The sequence below is a fragment of the Fusarium redolens genome (genome assembly GCF_020744475.1).
Source record: "Fusarium redolens strain MPI-CAGE-AT-0023 chromosome Unknown BKA55scaffold_2, whole genome shotgun sequence".
NCBI lineage: Eukaryota > Fungi > Ascomycota > Sordariomycetes > Hypocreales > Nectriaceae > Fusarium > Fusarium redolens.
The window spans coordinates 178,239-204,364 of record NW_025763665.1 but is presented as its reverse complement, the minus strand read 5'-3'; the positions used below and the strand labels follow the sequence as shown (position 1 = coordinate 204,364).

Genomic DNA, 26,126 nt, shown 5'->3' with positions numbered 1-26,126 from the left:
TTATTTGAGATTTGGATCATATACCTTCGCCTCTCCCGCGAGGTCAAGCAGTATCGAATGCTTCCAGTGTGTAGCGCCTGGAAGCAAGTCATCAGTTCATGTACCCACCGTTCACTAGGATATTTTCAAGCCTTATAATATGCAATGAACTTGTTGCAGTCAAGGGTAATTTCGGATTTTATTGCGCGAAGGAGGAATATACGTATGTGTGACGCGAAGGGCTGTTTCCGCTCAGTCGTTACATTCGACATGAGAGTTATAGACAGGTACTCAGTTGATCTTAAGACAGAGTATCAATAATACTCTCTTGATACCATAAACTCCCGCTTATCCCAATGGTAAAGTATATATCAGCTGCCTGTGTGTTAAGTCATAACATAACAGCTTTGTCGTGATAGAGTCAAACATTGAAGGATAATGTAATACATATGCCTTCACCAGGACCAAAATTCTACTGCCCTCTACTTGAAGTCGCAATATATTCGCAAACACAACGTTTTAGGTGATTATTCGTTGAATTCCATTGTTGTAATTCTCTATAGCTTTAACTTATACAGACTCTTCGTCGCGAGAAACATAACGAATTACATAGTACGAACTGTTGGCGTGTAAACCGGCGATTGCCTGTTTAGGCAATTGCCCACTCCACCCTGGGTTGGTGGAAGGCACGGAACGCAATGCCCCTGCTTCCATGTGCCCAAAGAGTACCTGCCCCACACCCAAAGTTCAACGCCTGGTCCCCTGTCAACTTTTCTCACCGCCCGGCAGAAAAAGTGGTGATTCTGCCCTGTGCTGCTGGGCATTTCATGAAGCTATCGTCGATTCTTCTTTGCGCCGTTCATCACTAAACCTTGAACAATAAGAGATTGACTTTCTTACTGATCTTTGGCAAACGGTAACGAGCTTGCCGAAACTTTTAATTGTTCTTTCCATCCGAACTCTGTACCTATTTTGTTTTTCGTCATTCTGAGACCATCATCATGTCGTCGTCCACAACTGGCGGTGTTTCTCTCAACCCTGAGGTGAAGTCCAAGAAGGGTAAGTCATGGACAAATGCTACTTTTCCTTAGCTCTTCTTCCAAGCTTTAGCCCTTCATAGTAATTTTCAGAGCTCATCTAACGTTTGCGACATGCAGACAAGAACTTGAAACGCAAGCAAGACAAGTCAACAAAGCTTGAGCAGCGCAAGAAGAAGCGTTCTGCCAAAGCAGAGAAGCGAGCCGTCAAGGCTGCCGGTGCCGTCAGTGCTGAGCCAAAGGAGGTCGTTGGTGGCAAGCCCCGAAAGTCAAAGACCGTGGCGAAGAAAACCGTCAACGCTTCTAAGCGCAAGGAGAAACTCAAGGCTCGCGCCGAAAAGCTTCAGGAAAAGGCAAACTTGTTGTTGGCCGAGGCCAAGAAAGCTGCTGCCCAGTATCAAGCACTTCTTGATGCCGAGGCAAGTTTACCCATCCCATGATTGTTTATTTACATACTAACCGGCCTTACCAGAAAACCGCCAATGAGTCCAAGTCCGAGCAGGACGACGATACCTCTTCTGATTCCGATACTTCAGATTCTGGTTCCGATAGCTCATCTGAAGATGAGGGAGGTGCTCCCGTGGCCAAGCAGCCAACCGAAGTTCCTACAAACATCCCAGCCGACGAGGTCGTGATGAAGCACCGTCGACTGAGCAATGCCACTTCCGAGCGAAGCCATGTTTCCGCCGCCGATATCTCTCCCGAGGCAGAGGAAGAGCCCAAGGAATCCAAGAAGGATAAGAAGAACAAGAAGGGAAAGAAAGTGAGACTCGTCGAGCCTGAGAAGGCAGAGGAAGAGGCTGTCGAATCTGAGGCTGAGGTCGAGGAGCCAAAGGCATCCGACAAGAAAGCCAAGAAGGCCGAGAAGGCCGAGAAGAAGAGGAAGCGAGCTGAGACCAAGGACAAGAAGGAAAAGGAACCCGAATCTGCAGCTCAGGCTGAACAATGGCAGGTCGACGATCTCGAGGGAGGCTCTGCTCGACAGGCCAAGTTCCTACGACTTCTGGGTGGTAAGAAGGCTGGCGCCAGTGTCGCCACCCCTCACAACACCAAGGGCGCATCCAACTCTACCAAGGCCGAGGCCGACATCCAGAAGCAGTTCGAGGCTGGTATGAAGATGAAGAACGATGGTGGCAGCAAGCGTCGTGGTCTTGGTGCATAGTTGTTCAACGCATAGTATATGTTTCGTGTTGGCATTCGCATTTGAGGCTCCTGGCTTCGCACAAGCTCTCCCCATATAAAGAAAGGGCTGTTATTTTAATTCACGGTTCATGGCATGGCGTCAGGTAGACAAAAAGCAAAGAAATAAACCCTCGTTTTGTTCTTCGAGAAGAAGTCGATTTATGTTGGTTCCAGATTGCGCCTATTCTCCTTAAGTCAAGTTCCTGTGAATACAATACAGGTTCTCCCGTGGCGAAATACAATTATATGTGCCCTTCCCCCTTTCAGCTCCTTTGGACGACGGACTGGTGCCCCATGCTTGTCCATAGATTCTAGATGGTTCACAGACCCTTACTCTCCCAGATATCAAGAAAAATTGTAGTACCATCGCTGAGAGCGAGGTCTGGTCGGGGTATTCGTGTTGCTTGTTGCTTGTGTTTATGTTGTTATAGTATAGAGAGGTTCAATTGATGTAAGGTTAGCCGAAGAATCGGGAGAGACCCTCGAAGACGAGACCGCCAAAGATGACGAATCCGAGAATAGCTGTAGTGGCAAATTGTTAGTAAAGCGCAGCTCTTTGAACCAACGGGATTCACGTAACATACAGATCCAGAACAGGGAGATAGGTGACTTCTGAACCTTCTCGACACGCTTCTTAATCTGATCCTCCGACTTGCCCATCCTGGCTTCATTGCCCTTGGCAAAGGCCTCGTTGCGTCGTCGCTGCTGGGGAGTTTGCGCCTCCAAGGGAGTATCATGTTAGCTCCATCATGAGATCGACACTGGATTGTGTAGGAGGGTCGAGGTTGTGGCGTACCATTGTGTCTAGCTGTGAGAGTTTGAATATAAAGGTTGGAAAGAAATACACAGAAGAATTGAGAGTTGAATGAACTCAAATATTGTAAACGGTCCTCGTCGCGTTAAAGTACTAAGATCGTATTAAGGGACAGATTTCAAGGGCCCGTGAGGGAAGGGAAGTTTAAATGGGCTGCTAACAATTTTGGGGACATGTGTTCCTTTCCTTTCCCCTTAAAGACAGACAAGGGAAGGTGACAGGGGAGCCTAAAGTGAAGACCGTCTCTTTCCCCCACCGGCCCCGCCCCCACTTCACTGCCACGTGTGGCTGGTGCCCATGAAGCTTAATCGATATGCTGCTTTGCGTTTGTGAACTAACGAGTATCAACTATCAACACAATGATTTCGACAACTCTAACGAGGCTACGGCCTATGATTGCGCCTAGGAACTTATATACGAGAGGCGCTGCTAGAAGGACATATTCAAATAAGGCACCAAGCCCAGTGGTATGTTGCAAAAGTATTCGTAAGGCTTCCGTTGATAATCTTGCAGTCTCAGTTCTATCGCACATTCACACGGCCCGTCGCAAAGACACTTCTCATTGCTGTCTTTACGTACCAGTTGGCTTACTGGACTTGGGTGAAACTTGAGACAGATGAGATCCGTGCGGAGCGAGAAGGTTGGTCACAAGATAGACTATGAGAAGATATGGGAGCTAACGGGTTTACGAGTAGCAACGATTGAGAAGCTTGAGACAACTATCAAGGATTATGATGCTGCGACAAAGGCAAACAAGGCTTAGAGCATGTAAATCAGGTTACGGGGGGTCAAACCAGCCCATTGTCTTTAGTTGTTCTTGTAGGATACTGATACCAAATCGCTCATGTTATTCCAAATAACCACATACATAAACGTATGAGCATCTAACTTTAACGCAAAATTCGGGTTATCGCTGGAATTAATCTCAGATGCATCTCCGCCGAAGTTCCTCTAAAAAAACGCCCAACATACCCAAGAAACACATCCCTCATAGTATCAACCAGATCATCAATGACGCAGCACTCAGTATAAAAGAGCTTGGTCGAACAACAACACCTGCGCTAACCCTCGTCCTTGGCTCGCCGGGGTAGTTACATGTTATACTCGAAATATCCGGATTCCGCCGTCCGTAGCTCACACTGAAACTTGGGAATCCAGGTTGTGGACAGGTAAAGCCTATAGCAGCAGGGCAGGCTTGAACAACTTCGTAGCAAACATCCTCGCACGGTAGCAACTCCTTGTACGGACCGGGCTTGACAGTTTCGTCGATCCAGGCGTTGCGCGAGGAGTTATTTGCTGCGGCTTTGAGACCCTTGCGGAAATTATCAGGAAGCGTAGTTCCATTGGGAAAGGCTTGGAAAGCGTCGCGAACAACGCTATATCTGCTGCCACCCATAACATCCTCGCAGCGAGGGATCGTGACGGTGCAGAGCCAACGCTTGTAAGCCTCGCGGCACTCATCACAATCTCGTGCTAGCGAGTAGCGAGACTCGGGGGGTGCTTCGCAGGGCACTTGCATCATGACTTTTTCGAAATTGGCGTACATTTTTCTGGCATAATCATCATAATGCTTGGCCAGAGCTGTATTATTGAATTTTTTGTCGTTGCCAGGAACGGCATATTGTGTTTCGTTGCAGAAGTCCAGATTCGTAACCATCTTACAGTTTGTGCCTGGTGATGGATTAGCTAATATTCAAGCAACTTAGAGCGCAATTGATCTTACTGGATGAAGTCTCAAACGTGGTGGCATTGTAGACAATGCCTCCACCACCTATTGTGCGCCCAGACTTTGTATCTCTCTTGCTGTCACTATCGGGCATCTTAACGAGTATTCCCGAGTAGGTAGTACTGTGGTTGAGCCCTGCAACCAGGAATTGCTGCTTGGGCAATCCTCCTTGTCCTCGTGTCGTTAGGCCAGTAGTAACGAGATCGTTGTGTCGCCCTGTCTTCTTATCGTTGGCCCAAATTTCCGCGTGGTCCGCTAGACCACAAGCAGAATGTCGCAGGCCATCGATGGATCTCAATTTGTCATCGCCAATGAATATCTGATAAGGCGGCGGCCTCTTCATGATCTGCTGGGTCTCGTCCGAGTCCTGGGTCAAATCACTAGTGAAAAGGAGGGCTGATGTTGAGTCAAAGTCCATCAACAGCAGTTGAGCAGTGCCATTTTTGGCATCGTAGTTGTGGTAATACTCATCGAAAGAAATGGCGATCTGGTATTTATATTCTCCATCGGCCTTTGTTAGATTCGGAGCCACAACGCTGATGTATATGTCATTGGTAGCATTCATAGTCAGCATGACTGCGCCCTCGTCGAACGGTATCCTGGCGGTATCGGGATTTGACTTGTTGTAGTTGCCTGCCGTTGGGCACTTGATCTTGTTTGTTGTTGAAGTATAAAGATTGAGTTGTGGTGCCAGTTCCGGTTTCCCGCTCTTGTCTTTGGTCTTCAGAGTTGGCCTGGAACAAGTATTGGCAGACACATAGACAGTCTTTGTCTCTGCTCGGCGAGAATTCTGGTGCTCGGTCTCCCCGTTCGTTTCATGATCATCATGCCTCTTGTCCTTCCCAAACAACGTCTTCTTATCCACGATATAACAAACAGTCGCTCCAGGGATTATCGATCTACTATCGGGGCCATTGTTTGTTAATAGCGGTTGGTCTGGTGGCGCACGACCAATAATACTGCGATCAAATGCCGCAAATTCTGGTTCGTATATCAAGTCCGATATATCGCTTCGTTCGATAAGTGTTTCAAAGTCGAAGACGGGGTTGGGCGATGAAAGTGTAGCTTCGGTGTATCCAGGAGCGCAGAGCATCAAGCTCAATACCAGAACTGATAGATATGTAATTATCGACGTAGATGGTCGTGATATGGGCGAATTGGGTATCATGATGGTGGCCTTTCCCTCCAGGGGCTTTTGCCTTTTCGTTGAGTTCGACGTTGATTTATCGACGCGCAATCTGCAAATGAACGTGGGGTTTTCGTCGCATGTGGTTGTTATTGGCTGCGAGTTAGCATCGTGAGCTCTCTCAAGATCGAATCGCGGAGAGTATTAGTTGTCGTGGTGAAAAGATGGAAATACGAAACAAATTGAGTGGTTCAGCCTACGATAAGATGCTACTCGTTACGGCTGGCAAGCATGTGCCGTCCAACTTGTTGATGCGCCAAGGAGAGTGGAGGGTCGCAAGGGGAAGTGAGGCGCAGTCAGAGGTTAATTCGGGAACAGCACAGCCACATGCACACTCAGCTCTAACAATCGGGTCTTTTTGGGTCTGGACAGACGGGTACAAAGCTTGGGCCACTAAAAAAAGGGTTCTGTGGCCACTGCTTACCACTACGTCAAGTGTAGGTCAAGTCAGGCCAGATCGGATAAGATCGTAGACCAAGCAAGCAAGCTTGAGCTTGGCCACCAGTAAGAGGTTGACGATTAGTGGCATAGTGATATATGTGAAAACATCCAAGACAGCTGAGCAACTGAGCACGCGACAGTTGCAGTTAAATGTTTATAGAACGAAATCCCCGATACCATAGGCATTCAATTGCAAAACCAAAGATGTGGGGTAAGCAAAACGGTATAACGGCAATACGTGTTCTCATGAAGCTCCAAAGAGGGCATCTTTCAAAGCAAAGCAAGATATTTCTAGTGCATTCATTCATCACACAAAGTCATCCACACGACACGAATCTTCCCGAACAACTCCCAGTGGTCCAATACAGCATCTCTAGCTTGTATAAATCTTAATCCTGGCCGGTCCTCCTTCTCATACCCTCCAATTTGCGTAGCGTGGTTTTGAAGCTGCGTAGTTCCTATAAATAACCATTTCCTGTTCCCCTAGTACCGAAATTGCTTGATCCGGGGCATGCGATAAATCGCAAGAGTTAGCTTAGCGATCAAGCTGAACCTCGCAGACCGTTTACTCGGTCTTGTCGAGGCCGTCAGCCTTGGCACGGAGGCCAGAAGCAGTCGAGCCGGTCTGCTGGAAGTATCGGCCGAGGGTAGGGGCCAGGAAAGATCGGAAGATGAGCTCAGCACCGCTATTCAGTTTCTGTCAGTACTTGAAGCGAATCCTCCAGATAGCGGGGCATCAAGACCCGCATGGCAACTTACCGGAAGGCAGGGAGAGAGAGCCAGAGGAGGAAGATAAACTTGAAGACGAAGTAGAAGGGGAACCAGTAGACAACCTGGACGAAGCTTTCAATCACGGTGAAAAGAGAGAAGACGACCCAATACTGTAAAAGTAGTTAGCGACCGCTTGTGATCATAGGGAACCTCGGCAAAGCCCGGAATCAGCTCCGATGGTAGGGGAAAGGCCACGTACAGTCAACCACTGAGTATCATCCTCCTTGTTGTGGCTGAAGAGAGCACCGAGAGAGTAGTAGCCGGGAATGACGAAACCAGCCAAGTTGGTCAGAAGCTGGCCTCCGAGGTTGAAGATAATGAGGAAGAAGTAGAGAGCGCCGACACCGATGGCGGCATAGGCCTTGGGAACACCAGCCTGCTTCTCGAGGTTGTTGAGGGCGGGGTACTTGGAGAGCTATACGAATGGCATCACCGTCAGCATTTTGCAAGGTAACGTTGCGCAATTTGTGTTCGACTAGAATGCGGCGGCTATAATTGCAGAGTGAGGGGACATGCGTACCTCACGGTCGAGCTGGCCAAGGTATTGTTGAGCCTTATCTTGGGCGGACATTGTTGGTTTTAGTTGATTTTGTGTATATGTAGTTTTTGTCGAAGAAGTTGTGATGCTGTGAGAGAGTTGAAAAAAAGACGTTGGAGGGGTTGGTTGTGTGGTGTATTGAAATAGGTAACTTAGCGTCCAATACGTAAGAGGAGTTGAATGGGCTGGAAGAGGGCAGCTTTTATCACGGCGCTAGCTGCAGCTGAGATGGGGGGGAAGATATGCAATCACTGAGGAACAGGGCCTAGCGAATCTTGGAAGCAGGAAGAAAATTGACGCGGAGTCAATCAGTGACAATGACCGAGAGTGACTGTGTGTCAGTGGCTTGTGACCCTGTAAATTCGGGGGTTTTTGCGAGATGAAGTGCTAAGTTGATCAGCAAGACGTTTAAGGCTTGTGATGTTGTGCAGGTGATGGATATTCACTCATTAGTATGAAAAATGTATCAGATTGTGTTATTATAAGTACTGTGCATTGTGTACTAACTAATCTTCAATTTTTGGTCACAAATACATATCTCCTGATAGACAAAGCAATTCATTAACGTATGTCAGATTCGATGATTACAGTTATGACGCAGTGTACTTTGTTCCTTAGCGCCATCGCGCACTATCACATGTACCTACAGCAAAAATGACAGCACATGAAAGGAATTACATCATTCAAGGAGCAAACACCAACGGTTCGGAGGCTACATACAGCGGTAGGTAGGGACACTTGCATAAGAGTCACAGCATTGGGTTCCGTAGCGGTAACATGTGGATATGGGCCCAATATATATGAGTCTATCAAGCGGTTCCCAGGACATAACTTTTTGTTATGCTCTGAGGCTAAATAAGGCACAGATTGTGGCAGATGCGAGCAAGCAAAGTACAATATCGTGATATTTGTATGGGTGGGCTGCTGCCAGCTTGTAGAGTTGGTGATAGAAGAAAGACAGTGTATCTGGACTCTTAATAACACCAAGGTATTCACCGTCCTTGTGTCGTTTCGTTAGGCAGATGTCTCGACGGTTGTCCAGGGCCAGGCTTATTTATCTGTCTCGTTTGTTTCCCTTGCCGTGGATTGTGACTGTGATCTCGATCTCGTGCACATATTATACGCAGAGCATGTGCTTCACATCTCACATCTCTCCTGGACAACTGAATCTCTGCCAAGGACTTGGATCCAGGTTGAACCAGTCTCTATCGACGACCATTCACGTTGCAATGGACGATCATGGGCTGTTAAGGGCAACCGTGATTTCCTCCATAACTGAGAACGCATCCGAGTTCTCGCGGTGAGCACCTTTGGCCGGGGAGGGCATAGCAGCTTCAAGCCTCAAAACACAGATCGAGTGCATCGTGAAAGAAGCAATGATTCGCAGCCAGTCAAATCTCGTTTCTCATCATAACAGGAATTTCGGCTAATTTACCGGACTCGCGCCTCCAGTAGGATAACCCCTTCCAATGAGAGTCGAGTGAGACAAGCCAATAGAACAAGTGGATATCGTCCCCGCTCTGCCTCTGAAGAAGATTACCTAACTGAACTGAACCACCGACTATCCATTTCTCGTTGACCTCGCAACGACAAAACAAGGACAACAACAGCTCCAGGAACGACGAATTGTTACCCTCAGCGCCGTGCCAAAACTGTACCCGAGTAGCTCCTTGCGCGGCATCTTTGAAACGAGTTTCTTTCTATTCAGCTTCTGCTGGTCGTTTTTCTTTTCTCGCGACTCTTTTGAGGTCCCTTTTCCACCCTCGAGTTTCATTGTTATTGACGTCGGCGCATCCGAACACCCCAGCCCAGCCAATGTTTGTTGTTTAGCCCGCCCACAAATTCCTCTCTTCCGTCAACCAAATCAACACAAAGTCCCAGCCCAGTCAGTCCCGGCCGGTTCACTCCAGTCCAGCCCAGTCTCGTCTCGTACCTCAATTAAGTATGGAGCATAACAGTAAGTTTACTTTCTCCCTTGTTTTTCTTCCCCGACAACCCCATACCCAAACAACCTCATCTCCTGCTTGATGCTTCCATTACCGACGCGACACTCAAAAAGTCTAAACACAACACAACATAACAAGCTTTAACTTCGCTGCTAAAGCATAACCTCCCCTCATCTTATTCATGCAAAACCATAAAGCCTCCGTCTGTTGACAAATTTAATTCAGTGGACATTACAGACCAGAATCAAGCTCAAGGTCCAACCACCCGCGCCGCCATTAGATCGACACGACGACCGTTATCCCGTGCTTCAACAGCTTCACTCAATAGCTTAGAGCAGCCTGGCTTTGCCGACGCTTCAGACATGTACAACGGACAATGGATACCGGCCCAGCATGGACAGGTTCATCCAAATAGTCAAGTGCACCCAAATGCACATGTCCATAACCATGCCCAGGTTAAGGACATGAACACGCCTCAAATGTCAGCAGAGGATATTATGATGGCTCAGCAGCTCCAAGCAAGCCAGGAGTACTCAATGGATGCTTCGATGAGTGCACCAATGGGCCACCAGATGCAATACCAACAACCAAAACACCCCATGCAACGGCATCCGTTACCCGCTGAGCAGTATAGCAGCCATGCCAGCTTCACCGAGGGAGATAGCCAAATGATGGAAAGGGACGATAATGACGAGAACTCCTTTGCGGGAATGATTGGAGCCCCAAAGCCTGCGTCCAATAGATCAAGTGCAAACAACGAGATTGAAATGAGAGCTCTATTCAAAGCCAACGAGCATCGCAGCCTTCCTGACGTTGCGAGCGAGCTTCATGGAAATGAACGAGGTCCCAACTCAGAGCGGACGCGACAGGTGTTTGCAATGCTCTGGTATGTCGTGAAATGTTTACCATATTTGCAACAGGCATGCTAATCGTCCCATAGGATCCATGGGGTTTGTGAAAGGGGCAAGGGTTCCGTTCCCCGAGGACGAGTATACGCCAACTACGCGTCAAGATGCGCTACCGAAAGAATCACCGTACTTAATCCTGCTAGCTTCGGGAAGCTTGTTAGGGTGTTGTTTCCTGGCCTAAAGACACGACGACTCGGTGTTCGTGGAGAGTCCAAATATCATTATGTGAACTTCACACTCAAAGAGGACCAGGCCGAGGTTAGGGAACCTTCAGTGCAACCAACTCGCGCTCTCCCAGAACCTCCGGCCTTCACTCAAAGCTTCAAGTTAGCTTTATCCCTGACCATAATTCGTATATGCCTGCTAACAAAATTAGCACTCTTCCTTCACAAACGACTATCAGTTTGAGCCAAGGTGCCCTGCCGTCCCCTCAGATTGGCAGCACTGAGGCCAACCCTGTCCCAGTATTGCAAAAGTCGGGCTTCGAGTCACGTAGCATCTACAACCAGCCTCAGATTGCGAATATTGCCCACCTCAGCTCCAGCACAACAAAGACTCAACTCGAACTCTGCTTTTGTCCCGAATCCGAGGGCCCTGTTGACCCTGAGGAACCTCTTATTCTTCCTAACCTCGAGCCTTACCTCCCTCAAGGCACCGACCCCGACGCTGCCAAATCTCTATTCGCATTGTATCGCGCTCACTGCACATCACTAGTCGATTGTATCCGGTTCTGTAAAGAGAAGACTTTCTTCCATCTTTATGGTGCTTTTCAAGGGACCCTCACCATGCCTGTGTTAAAACTATTTGGGAACCCAGCCTTGGCTCCTTGGATTGAGGAGTGTGATTTCATCCTCTACCAGCGTATGATGAGCATTGTATCTGGTTTGAAACTTCAGGTTGTTCCTAAGTATGTGTTGGATATTTTTAGGTCCATTTCGGACAGGCTGGTGATGCATATTCGAGAGTCTTTCCAAGGCCAGCCACAGCATGTAATTCGTGCTAAGGAAGGACCTGCGGCACTCTTTGTTGGACTTATCGACCGCGCGTTGAGAGTCAACTTGACAGCTCACGCTGCTGCTAATTTTCTGTCGTCCCGTGAGCAGCGCAATCAGATGTATATCGACTGGATCACGACGATTCGGCCTCGAAAGATTGCCGAATGTGTTCCTACTCGGGGTATGGACGATGTTGTGAATCTTCTGCTTAACGAGATTCGAGATCTCGTTGATCCCGCAGACGTGCCTTGGGAGGTGGAATGCCTTACTATATATGGAGATGTTTTGTCACGCAAAGGTCGACCAGCGGATAGTGATGCTGATGGTGGCGCGGAAGCGTCTGGTGAAAAGGGCGAGTCGTATCAGCTGGACCGCTGGGTTACATTCCTCAACAGTCTGCCAACCAGGTTTCCTTACGCCTCAGCGAGCGACATCATGCTGTGTGTCGAGAGAATCGGAACTGCTGTGATGCGAGATCTCACCATGAACCAGGGTAAGAGCTTCAGTTCATGGTGGGTGACCAAAACATGGATAGATGAACTGGTCTGCTTTATGGTGGAGGAGGGAGGGTTCATGAAGCAAAAAAGGAGCCAGACAACATGGTCAACAACGCCCACGCCACCCCAAGCAGCAAAAGACACAAGCCGACAAACCTCCCGATTCAGCAGCGGCAGTGACGAATTCAACCTGAACAACTCATCGCAAAACCAAGGGGAACGTGCCCCTTTTCCCCCCGCCAACAAACCTAACCAGAACTCGATGGGTATGAGTGGGGGCGATGTCCACGACGATAGCGGAATCGGTATTAGGACGCCCGAGGAAGACTTTCCCATGGACAAGTTTGGCTTCACGGGCACAGACAACCAGGAGCATGCCCTATTGGAAGGGGCAGAGTTCGCTGTTGACGAGCTTTGAAAGGTTTCAAGTAAGGCCGAAAGGCCCGTGTATGTGTCGACTTGACACAGGGATTGGCGTTTCGGGATTGGGATATCGATTATACCCTTGGGTGATTTAAATTAATACAGTTGTCAGTGTTTCCCAGAGGAGGGTCTCCTAATTGCCAGACATGATGGGACGATGGAACGACGACATGATGATGGCCTAGAGGCAGAAGTGGGAAGTGAAGGGCGCTGAGCTTGGCCAACCCGGCAATACAAGCCTGGGAGATAGAGGATTGGGGTTGTTTCTGTGTACACATTAGCTGAAAGGTTTGGTTCTGGAGTTTTTGAGTATAAATGGTGTAGGGTTTGGCAAAGGCGCACCATGAGTACCATTGGGAGGGGTTGATTTTACCACAGCGTCAAATATACTGTTCGTAGGCTTTTGGCTCATTTCGTATTATCCCCCTGTTCCTTCGTAGGTGAGGTTTCTGTTTATAGAATAATGAGCACACATTTGTTATGAATACATAAATGACGTGCCATTCTTTCTCGGGATTAAAGTCTTTTGATTACCCTATGCAAGTTTTCTATGAGAGTTATGAAGCTTGCGTTTAAGCTCTGATTGGCCAAGAGAAAGATTGGACTGCGTTATCCTCGATTCCATTCGTCAAATTATAGATCAGACCCTTGCATAAAGTGCATGTTGTGCTTTTGCTACATGACAAGTCACTCTGAGCTCTACGTACAATGACTGTTGATGACTGTGTAAGTGAGTGATAAGTCGTCCCTGGCGGGGTAGCTTGCTTGAGTGGAGTTTAAGCATTAGCGGAGTGGGGGTCATGAATCTTTAGTGAGCTTAACCTAAACGTGTCTAATGAAGGACAAAGCCGAAGACGGAACCTGTAGCAAGGTCGAGTCATACCATACAGTGAATATGAGAGAGGGAGCACCCTTGTATGAGCTGTTATTTCGGAGGCAACTTCGGTCTTGTTCTCAAAGACTGACTCTAGAGCCCAAGAGTATGATGCTACACCCTGAGCCATATATAAATAATATTCTCGTCGTAATTTGTGGTTTTTGACTCTTGAAACTTCATGTATACATACGTGACTCCATTCTGCTGGCGTTATTCTTTGCCGCATTTAATCATCTTGAAACTCGAGCTCCGTTCCCGGACAATTGATTTCATATCCAGTCTTTAATACTGGATATTCGCATTCAGAGCCTCAAACCGTCCGTCTGTCACTCTGTCAACATCAAATCTACTCTCATCTTTGTTTAGGACATTGCAATTTGGTACTGGTTTCAGTATTCGATAATACGTCAATTGCATACTATCGTTGTCGATCTCTCATCCATCCATCTTGGCTTCACGCCTCTTCGCACTTCATTTTGATTCAATTCATCGACTGCACCATCGCATTCTACAAATCATATCATATTAAATCTCAAATCTTTTATCCCTTGACCTTGAGGGTACTAATTCAAGAATTCCGGAGTTGATTCGGCGCTTGTACGTGGGTACAGTGCCTCAATAAAAGATCGGTCGGTACTTTATTAGTGCCTCAACTGAGCTCAATTTTTTTTCCCTCGTTGTTACTCAGCCGAAAAAAAAAGGAACTCCACCACCATTAACTTTCTCTGAATCAGCCTTACTTTGGGGGAATAGAGTAAAAAACGGGGGATCCACGTTTTGGGAAACTTGAATCTCTGACACTTGATTTTGAACATCAAAGAAAAAGCAAACATGGGAAGTCTCTCGCATAGCAATTCGCCGTCTCTCGGCTGGATCGTTCAAAAATTCGGCGGCACAAGCGTGGGCAAGTTTCCGGACAAGGTTTGTTGTTCCCCCGTTGAGCTTCGGAGAGGCATTATTTTGTGGTTTTTATACACGTTACTAACCAAGATGTTCAGATTGCTACAGATATTGTCAGGTATGATATTACCCCGAAGAGTTTGAATATGGGAAGGGAAGAAGAGAGAGAAATGACTTAGAAATGGCTTGTCTGACTGTAACTGACCCCGCCAATAGAGCCAGCTTGTCTCAAAATAGAGTCATCGTCGTTTGCTCTGCTAGAAGCACGGGCAAGAAAGCTGAAGGAACCACCAGTCGGTATGTCTATGCTCTCATGCCTCTATATATAGAGACTCTCTGTAACGTCAATTGGCATGATCTGAGTACTAATGGCACAACAGACTACTGGCCGTCTATGGCAAGCTCAGAGGTGTCGGCGCCGCCATGTGCGTTGATGAAGAGCAGCAGAATGAATTGGTTGAGCAGGCTCGCGGTTTGATGCTCGATATCTGCAACGATCACGTCTTTGCTGCTGAGGCCTATATTCAAGATCCTTCTCTACGTGGAAAACTCATTCAGACTATCAAGGATGAGTGTCAAGAGCTGGTCGAGTATATCGTGGCTGCAAAGCGATTTAACCTTGAGATCAACTCAAGAGCAAAGGATCGTGTTATCAGTTTCGGTGAGAAATTGAGCTGTCGCTTTATGGCGGCTCTTTTGCAGGATAAGGTGAGTGATACGCTATTTACTTATATTTATGTGAGTTCATACACTAACACTAATCAGGGCGTTGAGTCTGAATATGTCGATCTTTGCGACTCATTCCACTATGATGCTACCGAGAGACTCGACGACAAGTTCTACCGCACCGCCTCGGAGGCTTTCACCCGCAAGATCGCCGCCTGTGAGAGCCGCGTTCCTGTCGTCACTGGTTTCTTTGGCAACGTTCCTGGCAGTCTCATCGACGGTGACATCGGTCGGGGCTACACTGATCTTTGTGCCGCCCTCTGCGCCGTGGGCGTCAAGGCTGAGGAACTTCAGGTCTGGAAGGAGGTTGATGGTATCTTCTCAGCCGATCCCTCCAAGGTGCCCACCGCACGCCTTCTCTCATCCATCACGCCCTCCGAAGCAGCCGAGTTGACGTTTTATGGCTCAGAGGTTATTCACCACCTCACTATGGACCAAGTCATTCGTGCTGAACCGCCGATCCCTATTCGTATCAAGAATGTTAAGAACCCTCGCGGCAATGGCACCATTGTCGTTCCTGATCGTATTCTCTCGGCCAGCCATCAACTTAAACGCGACTCTCCCAAACCTGAGGCAGAGCACAAGAAGCCAAAGCGACCTACAGCCGTCACCATCAAAGACCATATCAGCGTTATCAATGTGCATTCGAATAAGAGATCGATTTCGCACGGGTTTTTCGCTCGAGTCTTTTCTATCTTGGACACTTACTCCATCTCGGTTGATCTCATCTCTACGTCCGAGGTCCACGTCTCTATGGCTATCCACTCGAGCAGTCAGCAGGTCGAAGCTTTTGGCAAGGCTACCAAGGAGCTTGCCGAGTGTGGTGATGTGAGCGTGCTCAACGACATGGCCATTCTGAGCCTGGTGGGTGCTGAGATGAAGAACATGGTCGGTATTGCAGGTCGCATGTTTTCTACTCTGGGTGAACACAATGTCAACCTCGAGATGATCTCACAGGGTATGTATGATCCTCATCTTGGATAATGATTTTACTAACAAAGTTGAACAGGTGCCAGTGAGATTAACATCTCTTGCGTGATAAGTGCACGAGATGCTACTCGGGCTATGAATGTGTTGCATACACATCTCTTCACATTCCTTGAGTGAACATATAGGAGCATGATATAGATGGCATTCGCATGCGATGGGAGTTGGTAGGGGTATCCTTACGGACTTGAGTTTTTGTATAGTTACTTCCCTTCTGGAATGTGTTTGACTATGTCATTCAAAGGTGTTCTTGGAGTTTTGCTGGTAAAAATTTGGGTTAGAGTTGGCATGATGGATGTATAGCATTGGAAAGGCGGCATATTTATATCAACTATTGTTTCAGAAGGGAATTTCAACGATCACTCTCATGCATAGACTGTTAGAGGCAACATTAAAAAGAGGCTTTTACTAAGTTTACGCACGAAGTATGAGAAGCCTAGTATTAATTATTTGGGTTGAGAAGATATCCCATGAAGTATACCTTAAAAATAGGTATTCTAAACTTTGGAGATACAGGGTAAGCTCAAATGCCACTTCAACTTCGTCGTTGATGCGGGGCACCTGCGTGTGGACTGCAACTTCCCCTGTTAGAGCTAACCACGGTCCGACCACCAGCTTCCATTCTCAAGATATAACATGACCCAGCCCAACAATTATTTTTATTCTTACAACTGACTCGCCGTGAGTTATAAACATTACGAAAATCACGAAAATACGATAAATAAGACCTAATCGACAGTCCCGAAGCTCGAGTAATCTTCCAATGTCGGTGTCACTACATACGGAGAGTCTTGCCGCCACATGCTAGACCAGAACATCTAAATGAACGGATTGAAGGACGGCCCATGGCATCGCAGATGAGACAATCGTTGAACAGCGAATACGAGGATATAATCTACCCAGAGGGTATCTCCAAGCACGAAATAATATAGAAACGACCGAAATCGCGATAGATATACCTCTCCAATCATGTATAGGTCCAAAACGGGTGCTGCCAACCGTGGCAGCATCCTTAGCACCCTGAAGGCGACCGAGATGCTCGACACGAAAGCCAGTCTTCCAGCGGGTATGCAAGATACCATGTTCGCAATGCTGAGCGCCTACGACTAACATGACATTTCAGAGATTCTGGTGACGATTCTCGATTATTTGCCAGTCGCCGATCAACTGCGCTTTGCCCGCGCATCACACCGCATGCGAGATATGGTATACGATGACACAAGATGGGTCTCAAGATTAAAGAGCATGGATTGTTGGGATGAAGTCGAGGCTCGTCGTCGATTCGAAGAGGCAGTGCGACGAAGGCGAGAAAGTGCAAATGTAGCTGCAAAACAAGCAAAAGGGATTGCAGGCCCTACGCAACCTACAACAACAACGCTATTCGATGCCTCATTAGAGGAGGCCAAGAATCGCGCCGTGGCAGATATTCGTGATGGTTTCGAGACGATGGCGGTGGGGGCTTCAACAAACCCCGCTGAAGATCCGGCAGCATATCTGGATGTCTTCAAAAAAGCACGGAGTATTCGGGGTGGCGCGAGGCACGAGTATGGAAAGATATACGGCGCCCTGGCTCCTTTTTACTTTGACCTGGTGAAGGCGAGGTCTCATGCAGACCCTATTGTCTTCCAAGCCTTTCGCGACCCGGAGAAACAAGCGCAAATGCTCGCAAATCTTAAGAGGTTCGCCCATAGCGATTGGTCGACTGGATGCCAGGAGCGAGAGGAGAAGCTCTCATCAATGATGGGGATATTCGAGAGTGCTGTTCTGCGAGAGTTTGAGCAAGGCTACGAATTCTGGGATGTTGACGGACGAATGCATCGCTATGCACACGTCCTACACACACTTGATGGCGCCACGGGGGGAATAGATCTCTTCGTGCATAAGCACCCCATATTCAACGATGATGAGTTATTGGTGGTGAACGCGATGGACTGTCTCAACCAAGCGACACAGGACGAAAGCATCATACTCGAACCTTCACGGCTGTTCTTCGAGAAGCTGCTTACCAAAGTCAATGAGCAGGCCTCAGTGATGCAACGCATCTTCCCTAATCCTGAACATGTATTCTGGATATTTGTGGAAAAGGTCAGGGAGGATATCATCATGGAGTATTCCACACCACTGTTTGATGAGGCACATGAACGTAGCATGGAAGCTTATTTGAAAGCCGTGTCCGGCGTTTTTGAGCAGACAATGCTTTTCTTCCAGTCTCTTACACCCCCTGAAGGGTCGAAGCGAGACGTCAAGGAGATGGCAAAGGAGCTTTCACTGCGTGTCTTTGAGCCGCATCTCGACTTATACCTCCAAGCTGAGCTAGACTTCTTCACAAATCATGCTGAGACAGAAGTGGCAAGCTGGGAGAAGAAGCTTTCTGAGCAAGACTCGACCCTAGAGTCGTTCTATATGTCAAACATCAATCGTTCGGCTGACAAGAAGGACTTTTTGAGCTCTTTCAAGAAGGTCGTTATGATGCCTGTTACTGTGCTACCCAGCTTTCCGATGGGGTCCCCTTTTGCAACAAACAAGCCCGCATCATCGAAGCCTACATCGTCGGCGCCAAAGGAGCTAAATGGCTCTGGAACACTTACACCGCAGCCCTCGCGACCTGAGACGCCCAGTTTGGCACTCGATGGTCAAAGGACGCCGTTGCCTGCTCAGGCTCCAACGGACGAGCTCGCAGCCAAGGCTGCAATCATGGCATCGAAGCTTGAGGGTATTAAGTCACTTTTTAGCATTGAGGTGGCGCTCAACTTGGTGCACGCTGCCAAAACCAGCCTGGGACGTGCTTCAGTTTTCATTAGTCTCGGTGGACAAGCTGGTGGAGAAGCTCGAGAGCAGTGTGCGACAATATTTGTGGTGTTGCTGCGCATTTTGGGACAGAAGCATGTCAAGACGGGCTTTGATATGGCTGTCGACCACCTCTCACACTATAACCCGCGAGAGGTTAACGATCATAACAAAGCGGGCGTGGCACCTCTTGTTACTTTCATCGAGCTTGTCAATGTCGGTGATCTTATCTCACAGATGATTGACGTTTTCTATGAGCAGCAACTTGCCACCCCGAAAATTGCTGACCGCAACGATTTCTTGGACCCAGCAGGCCTGGCCAAGAAGAAGTTTGAACAAATGCTTGACGAGAGTGTTGCGGCCGGCCTGAACAAGGGTATCGATGTCCTGATGGACGAGGTTGAGTATCTCCAGGGAACAACTCAACCACCCACAGACTACAACCCAATTGATCCCTCAGCGGCTACATCGTCCTCTGCCTTCGGGTCTGGGTTTGGCGGCAGCTCTAACACCGTCGAGAAGCCTGTTGTGCCCGCTGCAGAGCCTGATATTGGCCCAACAGCCACAGCGAAGCGTATCGTTGAACTCGTCTCATCGCACACAAAAATGCTTGTTGGTACAACAGATAAGTCGATGCTCGATGTATTCAATGGCGAGGTTGGCCTTCGTCTCTTCACAGCTATCTGCAAACACCTCAAACGACAACGTATCAGTACCGAGGGCGCGATTACTCTCATTGCTGATATGAACATCTATTATGAGTACATCCGCACGCTGCGCAACCCTGATCTGCTCGCCTACTTTGCTGCTCTTCGTGAGCTAAGCCAAATCTTCCTTATTGACCCCCGACATGCGCGTGAGATGGCCACAGTCATCGCAGATGGCGATCGCTTTGGTGGCATTTTCCGTGCTGAAGAAGTCTACGAGTATGCGCAGAGAAGGGCGGACTGGTATCAAGTCAGAAAAAGTGTCGAGAGAGCAATGTATGGGCTTGAGTGTGTGCTGATGTGAGTAAATAGAATAGAATTTGGTTGTTTGGATATACTTACGAAATCGAAACGTCAATATTACGAAGATATGCTGAGAGCGAGCGTTTGGTTAGGAGACACATATGGGTGGTTTCAAAGTTATGAGGATGAAAGGGATCTGAGTATCTTACAAAATGTTCCATTTTGAGCAAGCCAGGTCCTTTACGACTTGTTGCGTATTCCTCTCGTTATTCTGTATATATCTAAACGCCAAAGAATGCTCACCTGAATTATATGTCATATGTTCATTAAAATTTCTCTCTACGCCCCGTCTCCCCATGTCTATTTCATGCCGCCAAAATCAAGTTTGCGTGCAACCTTTGAGCCCCTGTCATCGTCAATCACGCCTGGCCGTCGCTTTAGATCAGCGCCCATCTTGTCATCAGCCCCTGCGCCACCCTTTCGAGGCAGATCTTGCTTGCGAGTAGGCTTGGGTTCAGAGTGCCACCAAGGATGCTCAAGCATACCACGGGAAGTGATGCGCTTCTTGGGGTCAAGAATGAGTGTCTTCATTAGTAGGTCCACACCGTCAGACCCAACAGTACCGAAGCGCATTTCATACCAGTCCTTTCCACGAACCGGGTGTTGTCCAGGGACAGCATAACCGGGAAGCTTCGTGACACCAGGCCAGTTGTCGTCGGTGGGAGTACCGACAAGTTCGCAGACAAGCCGAACTTGGTCAAGGTCTGTATTACCGGGAAGATAGGGCGCACGCATAATGAGCTCAGCGAACACAGTTCCAACAGACCAGACATCAACAGCACCGCTGTAATGCTTTGCGTCGAAGAGCAGCTCAGGAGGTCGGTACCAGCGGGTGATGACGCGCGAGGACATGAGTTGATGAGGATCAGCGAAGCTTCGCGCAAGACCAAAATCAGCAAGCTTGACTTCGCCGTCCTCAGCGATCAACAAGTTGTTTGGCTTGATATCACGATGGAGGACAAAGTTTTCGTGGCAGAACCAAACGGCGCGGGTGAGCATGCCCATCCACGTCTTGATATCTGCGGCACCGTAGCGTACGGACTCGGTATCGCGAATAAGCATTTCTAGATCGCCACGGGGAAGGTACTCAAGGACGAGGTTGAGGTTCTGATCTTTGGAGGAGAATACGGAAAGGAGAGAGATGATGTTTGGGTGGGAGAGCTCCTGGAGGTGCTTCAATTCGCGGACGGCGTCGGGGGCCATGCCCTCGTCGTATTCTTTCTGGACCTTGATCTTCTTGATAGCGACGAGAGTGGTGGGCCTTGAGCGCAAATGACCTAGGAAGACAACGGCGTATGTACCTTCACCGAGCTTCTTGCCTAGACATTGTTAGAGCAACACTTCAGATGTCTAATGCTGTAACCATACCCTTGACGTATTTGCGCTTCTCCTCATCGTTCATCTGCTCCGCAAGATCGAGTGTCGTAGGAATACTCGTCGGCGCAGGCGCTGAAGTGACAGGAGGCATAGGCGTGCCATTAGAGGAAGATGTTTGCGATGTGACGTTCTTTAGAGGTGAAGAGATTGCGCGTCCGAGGCTTTGCGGTTGCGCTGCTTCAACGGTATGTGTTACGACTGGTGAGAGCGCCATGTTTGATGTTGATGGTGAACAAAGAGGATTGTGGATAGTGGTCGAGGAGCTGGAACGGCCAGCTGTATGGTGTTGGAAGGCCTCGCTGTGTGCACGAGGCCTATAGAGGCTATATGCCTATTAATGAGTGACTGGAACGTTAATATGCCCAAAGTTTGACTCGAGCGTTGAAGTTTAGTGAAGTTGAATGAAGCTGAGTAGCCCGTTGAGACTTTAGGAAGCTTGAAGAGCTTATCGTTATCGCTAATTCGAGATCGGAATATCGGAGTTGATCATACCGATAACCTCCACTGCCCGTGCTTCTGAAGATCTGAGGTACGTACTCCATCCTTCGACTTAGACATCCAAGAACAAACATCACCTTCTGCTTATTATCATCTCCTGTGTTAAGAACACGAAGGAAACGCGAATCGTCAGACTTTTAACCGCGTCGATTGACTTTGAGTGATGCACACAGCAACCGGCGGTACTATTCTCACCTTGTGGCCTCCTTGAAAGCATAATAGTTGTGTCAAGTGCCTTCTACTGGAGCAAAGTTGCTCGCCATGGTGAAGACAAGGAAATCATGGTGCCTTTGAGTGTAAAAGACGCGACGGTGCTACAGTAACGGAGTTGTATCTCGGCGGTTTTGGCAACCCTTTGACAATCCACGATCACGCCTATTCGGACGCCTCGTGAGGGGGATCTTTCGAGGGCCAGAGATTTAAGGCATCCTTCCAAAATGTCTGATAGTGATGAGTATGAGGCTTTGAGAACCGTAGGATGGTGGTAATATTGACCTGATGGTATGAGATATTTAACCTGTCATTGCTTGTATGTATCATCGAGCTACTCATCGGTTGTCAGTATGCTTGTGCATCCGATGGCTAAAGAGTTCACCATCGTGGCTTGGGAAACATAGGTCGATGATTCTTTGAACTCGCCAGACTCTCTGACATGATACGACAAACACGAGCTATGATGGTTATTTAAGACTGTTCTGATCCTTGATCTGTTCTGTCTTTCTCGGTGTCGTTCTTCACTTTCGTTGCATCCCCTTAACACTATTTCCACTCTTTGTAAATCTGTTGCAGAGACCCCAACATGAGGCTCTCTCTGCCCTTCATTGCGTTCTGCGCAGTCCCAGCCGCCGTGGGCCTTGCTATCCCAGACGATCCCTTCGAGATTAAGCATCATGACCACAAGGACCATGATCACCATGATCCTGACTTGGTCAAGCACCATCACAAGGACCACAGGCATAAGCACAAGCATCTCCATCCCCATGAGCATGTCCACATTACCAAGCACAAGCATCCCATCAAGCCTTGCGCTGTCCTCACTGAGCATAAGACTTGCAAGCTTTTCCACTATGCCACCAAGGACGTCGAGGAGCTTATTCATGCTGTCCAGACCTATGACTGCGGCAATGATGCGCACTGTTGGCATGTGAGTTACTCTGTTGAACCCATAACCCTGGCATGACTAACACGGGATGAAAGAAAATTGTTCGCCGGATCTACCTCCTTGAGCACGGGCTGGATGCCTTTGACAAGTACATTGACAGCACCACTCTTAAGAAGTGCTTCAGCTGTGGAAACGACTCTCCTGTCGTTGGCTGCTACCTTCATGTAAGTTCCACCAAAGGGTTCTTCTTCAGGGGTTACTGTGCTGACACTGCTCTAGTATGCCGATGCTCTGATCCGCCTCCTCAAGCTCTTGAAGCACCAGAGCAAGCCTCTGGATGGTGAGGTTGAACGACCTGTCCTCACTGCCATCAACAGTCTTCGTGTTTCCAACTATGTGAGTTGCCCTTGAGATGAGAGAAAATGAGACATACTGACCTTGGCTAGGCCTTGACTTATGAGATCGGTCGCCGCGTTGAGTGCAAGAAGAGCCTCAAGATCATCATGTCCAAGCAGGGTGCCAACGATGGCTCTACCAAAGGCAGTGTCCAGGCGGCCTTTGAAAAGTTCCCCTACACTCCTTTGATCACAGGCGAGAACTTCAAGGACGGGGCCTCGCTGGATAAGACCCACGGGAAGGAGGATTCCGAGGGTGATGGAGAGCACAAGCGCAAGAAGGTGCACAAGCACTACCACAACCATCACCACGGGCACAAGCATGGCCACAAGCACGGCCACGGACATGGCCACCTCCACAGACATGGTCACTACCATGGACATAAGCATGGCCACAAGCACGAGGATGAGCATCACTACGAGCACAAGCATGAGGATAAAGATCCGGACCATGAGCATAAGTATGACCATGAGCACGAGGATCCCCACCATCATCACGATGAGGTTCGTTTCAACGACAGGGATCCTATCTCTTCTGACAAGAACGATCACTGATATTCAGTTTAGTAACTATGAAACATATGACAAGCTCGAACGCCGCGGGAGGAGAAAATGCTGTGGAAGATGGCGCTTCAACAGACGTACACGAAAGTGGCGATGCTGCCGCAGGCAAAGTTAGAGAACAGAAGAACAGAACATCTGCGGGAGAATGAAGAGTTGATTTGATTATAAATAAAACTGAAATTTGTGTTGAAGTTGCTTTGGCTGTTGAGTTGTAGTGAATGTTACTCGTTGAGGGTGATTGGTTGCTCGAGTAAGGTCCAAGGTTACAATGTAAGAGCCCTGCTTCAGCTCATGATTCATGCAAGGATTAGCTTAGTTACCTTACAGTGAGCCCCCCCCCCCCCCCCCTTAATTCCTTAGTGTCTCCACTGAACAACGTCGTTGGCTGAGGCTTGTTTTGGGCAGTGACAGACTAACTTTGTAAGCGAAGATTGTGATGTAATCATGTAAACAAATGGGATGATGTCATTCGATTAATTCCATTCTATGATTCTCTGTCTCTAACAGCTGAAGAATAATTACCCCTTTCGTATTAGTTAGTGATTCTTTTTCCCTTCTACGCCACTGTAAGTGCGATTGACTGCCGCGTAACCCCCTGTAACGCCGCGTCAATGCCAAGTCATTAAAGAGTAACCACAGCCATTCTTGGCTCTTTTCCGCTGTAACAAGGCTGATGTGATGAGCACCGCCTTAAAGATGGGATGCCGTAAAATATCCCGGACTTTAGGAACCGCGGACACGTCCGAGGACCCGAAAGATCTTCGGCCGTGGAGTATTTAGTGGTGATCATCGAGAAACTGGAGTTAAAGGGCCTGTCACGTTAGGCCCGGCCGAGAGAGAAAAAAAGCTTGGAATTATTAAGATCGAAAACCCCGAAGTTGCAATACGTAACGCAGACCCATAATATAATTACCAAGAGACGGGAATATAATACCCTCCCCCTGTTTCTTTTCCTCTCTTTTCGTATCTATTCTGTTTATTTCATTCCTTTGTCCCTGCCAAGCAAGTTTTAGGTCAGGTGCTGTCACTGCCTTATTTGGGTCGACTCTCAAGAGTTGCCCGTATCACCAGTTTTACAAAACACCAAGTTTACAGTAACATCATCACATCACATCATAGAGTCGCCATATAAAATTATACAATGGCTGTGAAAGGCATCTTTTCTTACTGGGTATGTTTATCACAAGTATTTGAGAGGAAACATGCTAACATCTCCAGTGGTTCCCAGTCATCTCAGGCCTCGTCTGGCTTGGAATGCTTCTCGGTCTTCTCCTCGAATGGCAAGTTAATCAACATGGTCGTCGATATCCCACGCAATCGATTCACTCCGACATCGCCTACATCTCCAATGTCGGCGCCGATCGTCTCCAACCTCTCTTCATCGTCGGCTGTGTCTTGACTTCCATCTTTCTCGACGCTGCATTCTTGTCGGAGCGATGGCTGCGACATCGGGGTCGTCTTGTGCCCAACACTACACTCATGGAGAAGATCCTCAGCGGTCTCTCTATCGCCTTTGCGACTGTTGGAACCGTGGGACTCATCTGTCTTTCTATCTTCAAGACCGGCAAGTATAGCAGACTGCACAACACGTTTCTGGCGCTCTTTATTGGAGGCTATTTGATCTCTGCTGTCTTTATCTGCTGGGAGTATCAACGCCTTGGAATCAGTGAGTCTTTACCTTTTCAACCGCCATATGAACTCTATTGACCAAACCTTCAGACTACCGCGAGCATCGTATCCTTCGCAGGTCTTTCTGGGTGAAGCTCACCTTCATCCTCGTCGAGCTCTTCCTCATCATCGCCTTTGGCGTGTGCAGCCGCGTCAAGAAGCGAAACGCCGCCGCGATCCTCGAATGGGTCATATCCTTAATCTTCACATTCTACGCCGTCTCCTTCGTCATCGACCTCTACCCTGCCGTTCGCACAAAGAGCCCTGACGCAAGGTACCAAAAGTCTTATTACATACCTTCTGCTCTCTCTGATTCGAGAAGTCCCAGTAACGGGTCGCGCAATAATTTTGATGCACCCGCAAACGGCCGTACCGATGTCGAGATGGCGCAGAGCGGTAACCGTGTGCCTCCCAGAGACTTCTAGACAGGCTGCATATATCACATACTTTACCCATTACAACACAACAAATTAAACTCACGTTTGTAACCTTTACATATGAAACTTTATGCTCTATGGAATAATGTCGGAATGATTCCCCGTTTCTTTCTTTGCCTGGCGTTTGGATCGAGCGAGAACTGGCTCGTTTACAGGACTGTCTTGTATGGCTTACATCATGCTCTTGTACACGAACTATCAGATAGATGAACTTCAAGATGAACTACCTCGTGTATATTGATTAGAAATAAATTAAACAATGCCACCATAATACTCTAAACCTTAATCTCCGTCATCTTTGAATTCTTGTGAAGTACATTGCATTGCCAACCTTTATCCTGCCTTGTTTCATCAA

General features: G+C 48.1%; 11 protein-coding genes across 11 annotated transcripts; 7 read left to right on the top strand and 4 right to left on the bottom strand.

Moving 5' to 3' along the window:
• Nucleotides 1-732: 732 nt before the first annotated feature.
• Nucleotides 733-2,328, top strand: BKA55DRAFT_553139 (small acidic protein family-domain-containing protein). Its single transcript, XM_046191500.1, has 3 exons — nucleotides 733-1,038; nucleotides 1,137-1,435; nucleotides 1,489-2,328. Exons 1-3 carry the CDS (start codon nucleotides 981-983, stop codon nucleotides 2,176-2,178), a joined length of 1,047 nt encoding a protein of 348 aa, XP_046054558.1. The 5' UTR covers nucleotides 733-980; the 3' UTR covers nucleotides 2,179-2,328.
• BKA55DRAFT_553136 (uncharacterized protein) lies at nucleotides 2,329-3,195 on the bottom strand. Its single transcript, XM_046191499.1, has 3 exons — nucleotides 2,995-3,195; nucleotides 2,783-2,918; nucleotides 2,329-2,720 (listed from the first exon to the last, which is right to left on the bottom strand). The coding sequence occupies exons 1-3, from the start codon at nucleotides 2,995-2,997 to the stop codon at nucleotides 2,656-2,658; spliced, it is 204 nt and encodes a 67-aa protein (XP_046054557.1). The 5' UTR covers nucleotides 2,998-3,195; the 3' UTR covers nucleotides 2,329-2,655.
• A 176-nt stretch (nucleotides 3,196-3,371) lies between these two features.
• Nucleotides 3,372-3,775, top strand: BKA55DRAFT_684020 (uncharacterized protein; the record flags this gene model as incomplete). The annotated part of the gene is made up of 3 exons (XM_046198579.1): nucleotides 3,372-3,479; nucleotides 3,526-3,652; nucleotides 3,708-3,775. 3 exons carry the CDS (start codon nucleotides 3,372-3,374, stop codon nucleotides 3,773-3,775), a joined length of 303 nt encoding a protein of 100 aa, XP_046054556.1.
• A 225-nt stretch (nucleotides 3,776-4,000) lies between these two features.
• On the bottom strand, nucleotides 4,001-5,906 carry BKA55DRAFT_589283 (stretch-activated Ca2+-permeable channel component-domain-containing protein; the record flags this gene model as incomplete). The annotated part of the gene is made up of 2 exons (XM_046194911.1): nucleotides 4,001-4,683; nucleotides 4,736-5,906. 2 exons carry the CDS (start codon nucleotides 5,904-5,906, stop codon nucleotides 4,001-4,003), a joined length of 1,854 nt encoding a protein of 617 aa, XP_046054555.1.
• A 938-nt stretch (nucleotides 5,907-6,844) lies between these two features.
• On the bottom strand, nucleotides 6,845-7,842 carry BKA55DRAFT_150314 (TB2/DP1, HVA22 family-domain-containing protein). Its single transcript, XM_046184941.1, has 4 exons — nucleotides 7,657-7,842; nucleotides 7,336-7,551; nucleotides 7,125-7,246; nucleotides 6,845-7,051 (listed from the first exon to the last, which is right to left on the bottom strand). The coding sequence occupies exons 1-4, from the start codon at nucleotides 7,705-7,707 to the stop codon at nucleotides 6,931-6,933; spliced, it is 510 nt and encodes a 169-aa protein (XP_046054554.1). The 5' UTR covers nucleotides 7,708-7,842; the 3' UTR covers nucleotides 6,845-6,930.
• Nucleotides 7,843-9,982: 2,140 nt separating this feature from the next.
• BKA55DRAFT_533542 (RFX DNA-binding domain-containing protein) lies at nucleotides 9,983-12,438 on the top strand (the record flags this gene model as incomplete). Its single annotated transcript, XM_046189488.1, has 3 exons — nucleotides 9,983-10,506; nucleotides 10,561-10,854; nucleotides 10,905-12,438. 3 exons carry the CDS (start codon nucleotides 9,983-9,985, stop codon nucleotides 12,436-12,438), a joined length of 2,352 nt encoding a protein of 783 aa, XP_046054553.1.
• A 1,830-nt stretch (nucleotides 12,439-14,268) lies between these two features.
• On the top strand, nucleotides 14,269-16,352 carry BKA55DRAFT_150280 (Aspartate/glutamate/uridylate kinase). The gene is made up of 4 exons (XM_046184940.1): nucleotides 14,269-14,517; nucleotides 14,601-14,928; nucleotides 14,986-15,904; nucleotides 15,956-16,352. Exons 1-4 carry the CDS (start codon nucleotides 14,402-14,404, stop codon nucleotides 16,051-16,053), a joined length of 1,461 nt encoding a protein of 486 aa, XP_046054552.1. The 5' UTR covers nucleotides 14,269-14,401; the 3' UTR covers nucleotides 16,054-16,352.
• A 550-nt stretch (nucleotides 16,353-16,902) lies between these two features.
• BKA55DRAFT_533540 (exocyst complex component Sec10-like protein) lies at nucleotides 16,903-19,731 on the top strand (the record flags this gene model as incomplete). Its single annotated transcript, XM_046189487.1, has 2 exons — nucleotides 16,903-16,999; nucleotides 17,057-19,731. 2 exons carry the CDS (start codon nucleotides 16,903-16,905, stop codon nucleotides 19,729-19,731), a joined length of 2,772 nt encoding a protein of 923 aa, XP_046054551.1.
• A 299-nt stretch (nucleotides 19,732-20,030) lies between these two features.
• On the bottom strand, nucleotides 20,031-21,321 carry BKA55DRAFT_533539 (kinase-like domain-containing protein; the record flags this gene model as incomplete). The annotated part of the gene is made up of 2 exons (XM_046189486.1): nucleotides 20,031-21,049; nucleotides 21,099-21,321. The coding sequence occupies 2 exons, from the start codon at nucleotides 21,319-21,321 to the stop codon at nucleotides 20,031-20,033; spliced, it is 1,242 nt and encodes a 413-aa protein (XP_046054550.1).
• A 1,083-nt stretch (nucleotides 21,322-22,404) lies between these two features.
• Nucleotides 22,405-23,657, top strand: BKA55DRAFT_684013 (uncharacterized protein; the record flags this gene model as incomplete). The annotated part of the gene is made up of 4 exons (XM_046198578.1): nucleotides 22,405-22,749; nucleotides 22,803-22,931; nucleotides 22,987-23,103; nucleotides 23,154-23,657. 4 exons carry the CDS (start codon nucleotides 22,405-22,407, stop codon nucleotides 23,655-23,657), a joined length of 1,095 nt encoding a protein of 364 aa, XP_046054549.1.
• An 885-nt stretch (nucleotides 23,658-24,542) lies between these two features.
• BKA55DRAFT_553116 (Frag1/DRAM/Sfk1 family-domain-containing protein) lies at nucleotides 24,543-25,995 on the top strand. Its single transcript, XM_046191498.1, has 3 exons — nucleotides 24,543-24,837; nucleotides 24,885-25,332; nucleotides 25,386-25,995. Exons 1-3 carry the CDS (start codon nucleotides 24,808-24,810, stop codon nucleotides 25,757-25,759), a joined length of 852 nt encoding a protein of 283 aa, XP_046054548.1. The 5' UTR covers nucleotides 24,543-24,807; the 3' UTR covers nucleotides 25,760-25,995.
• The last annotated feature ends 131 nt before the right edge of the window (nucleotides 25,996-26,126 follow it).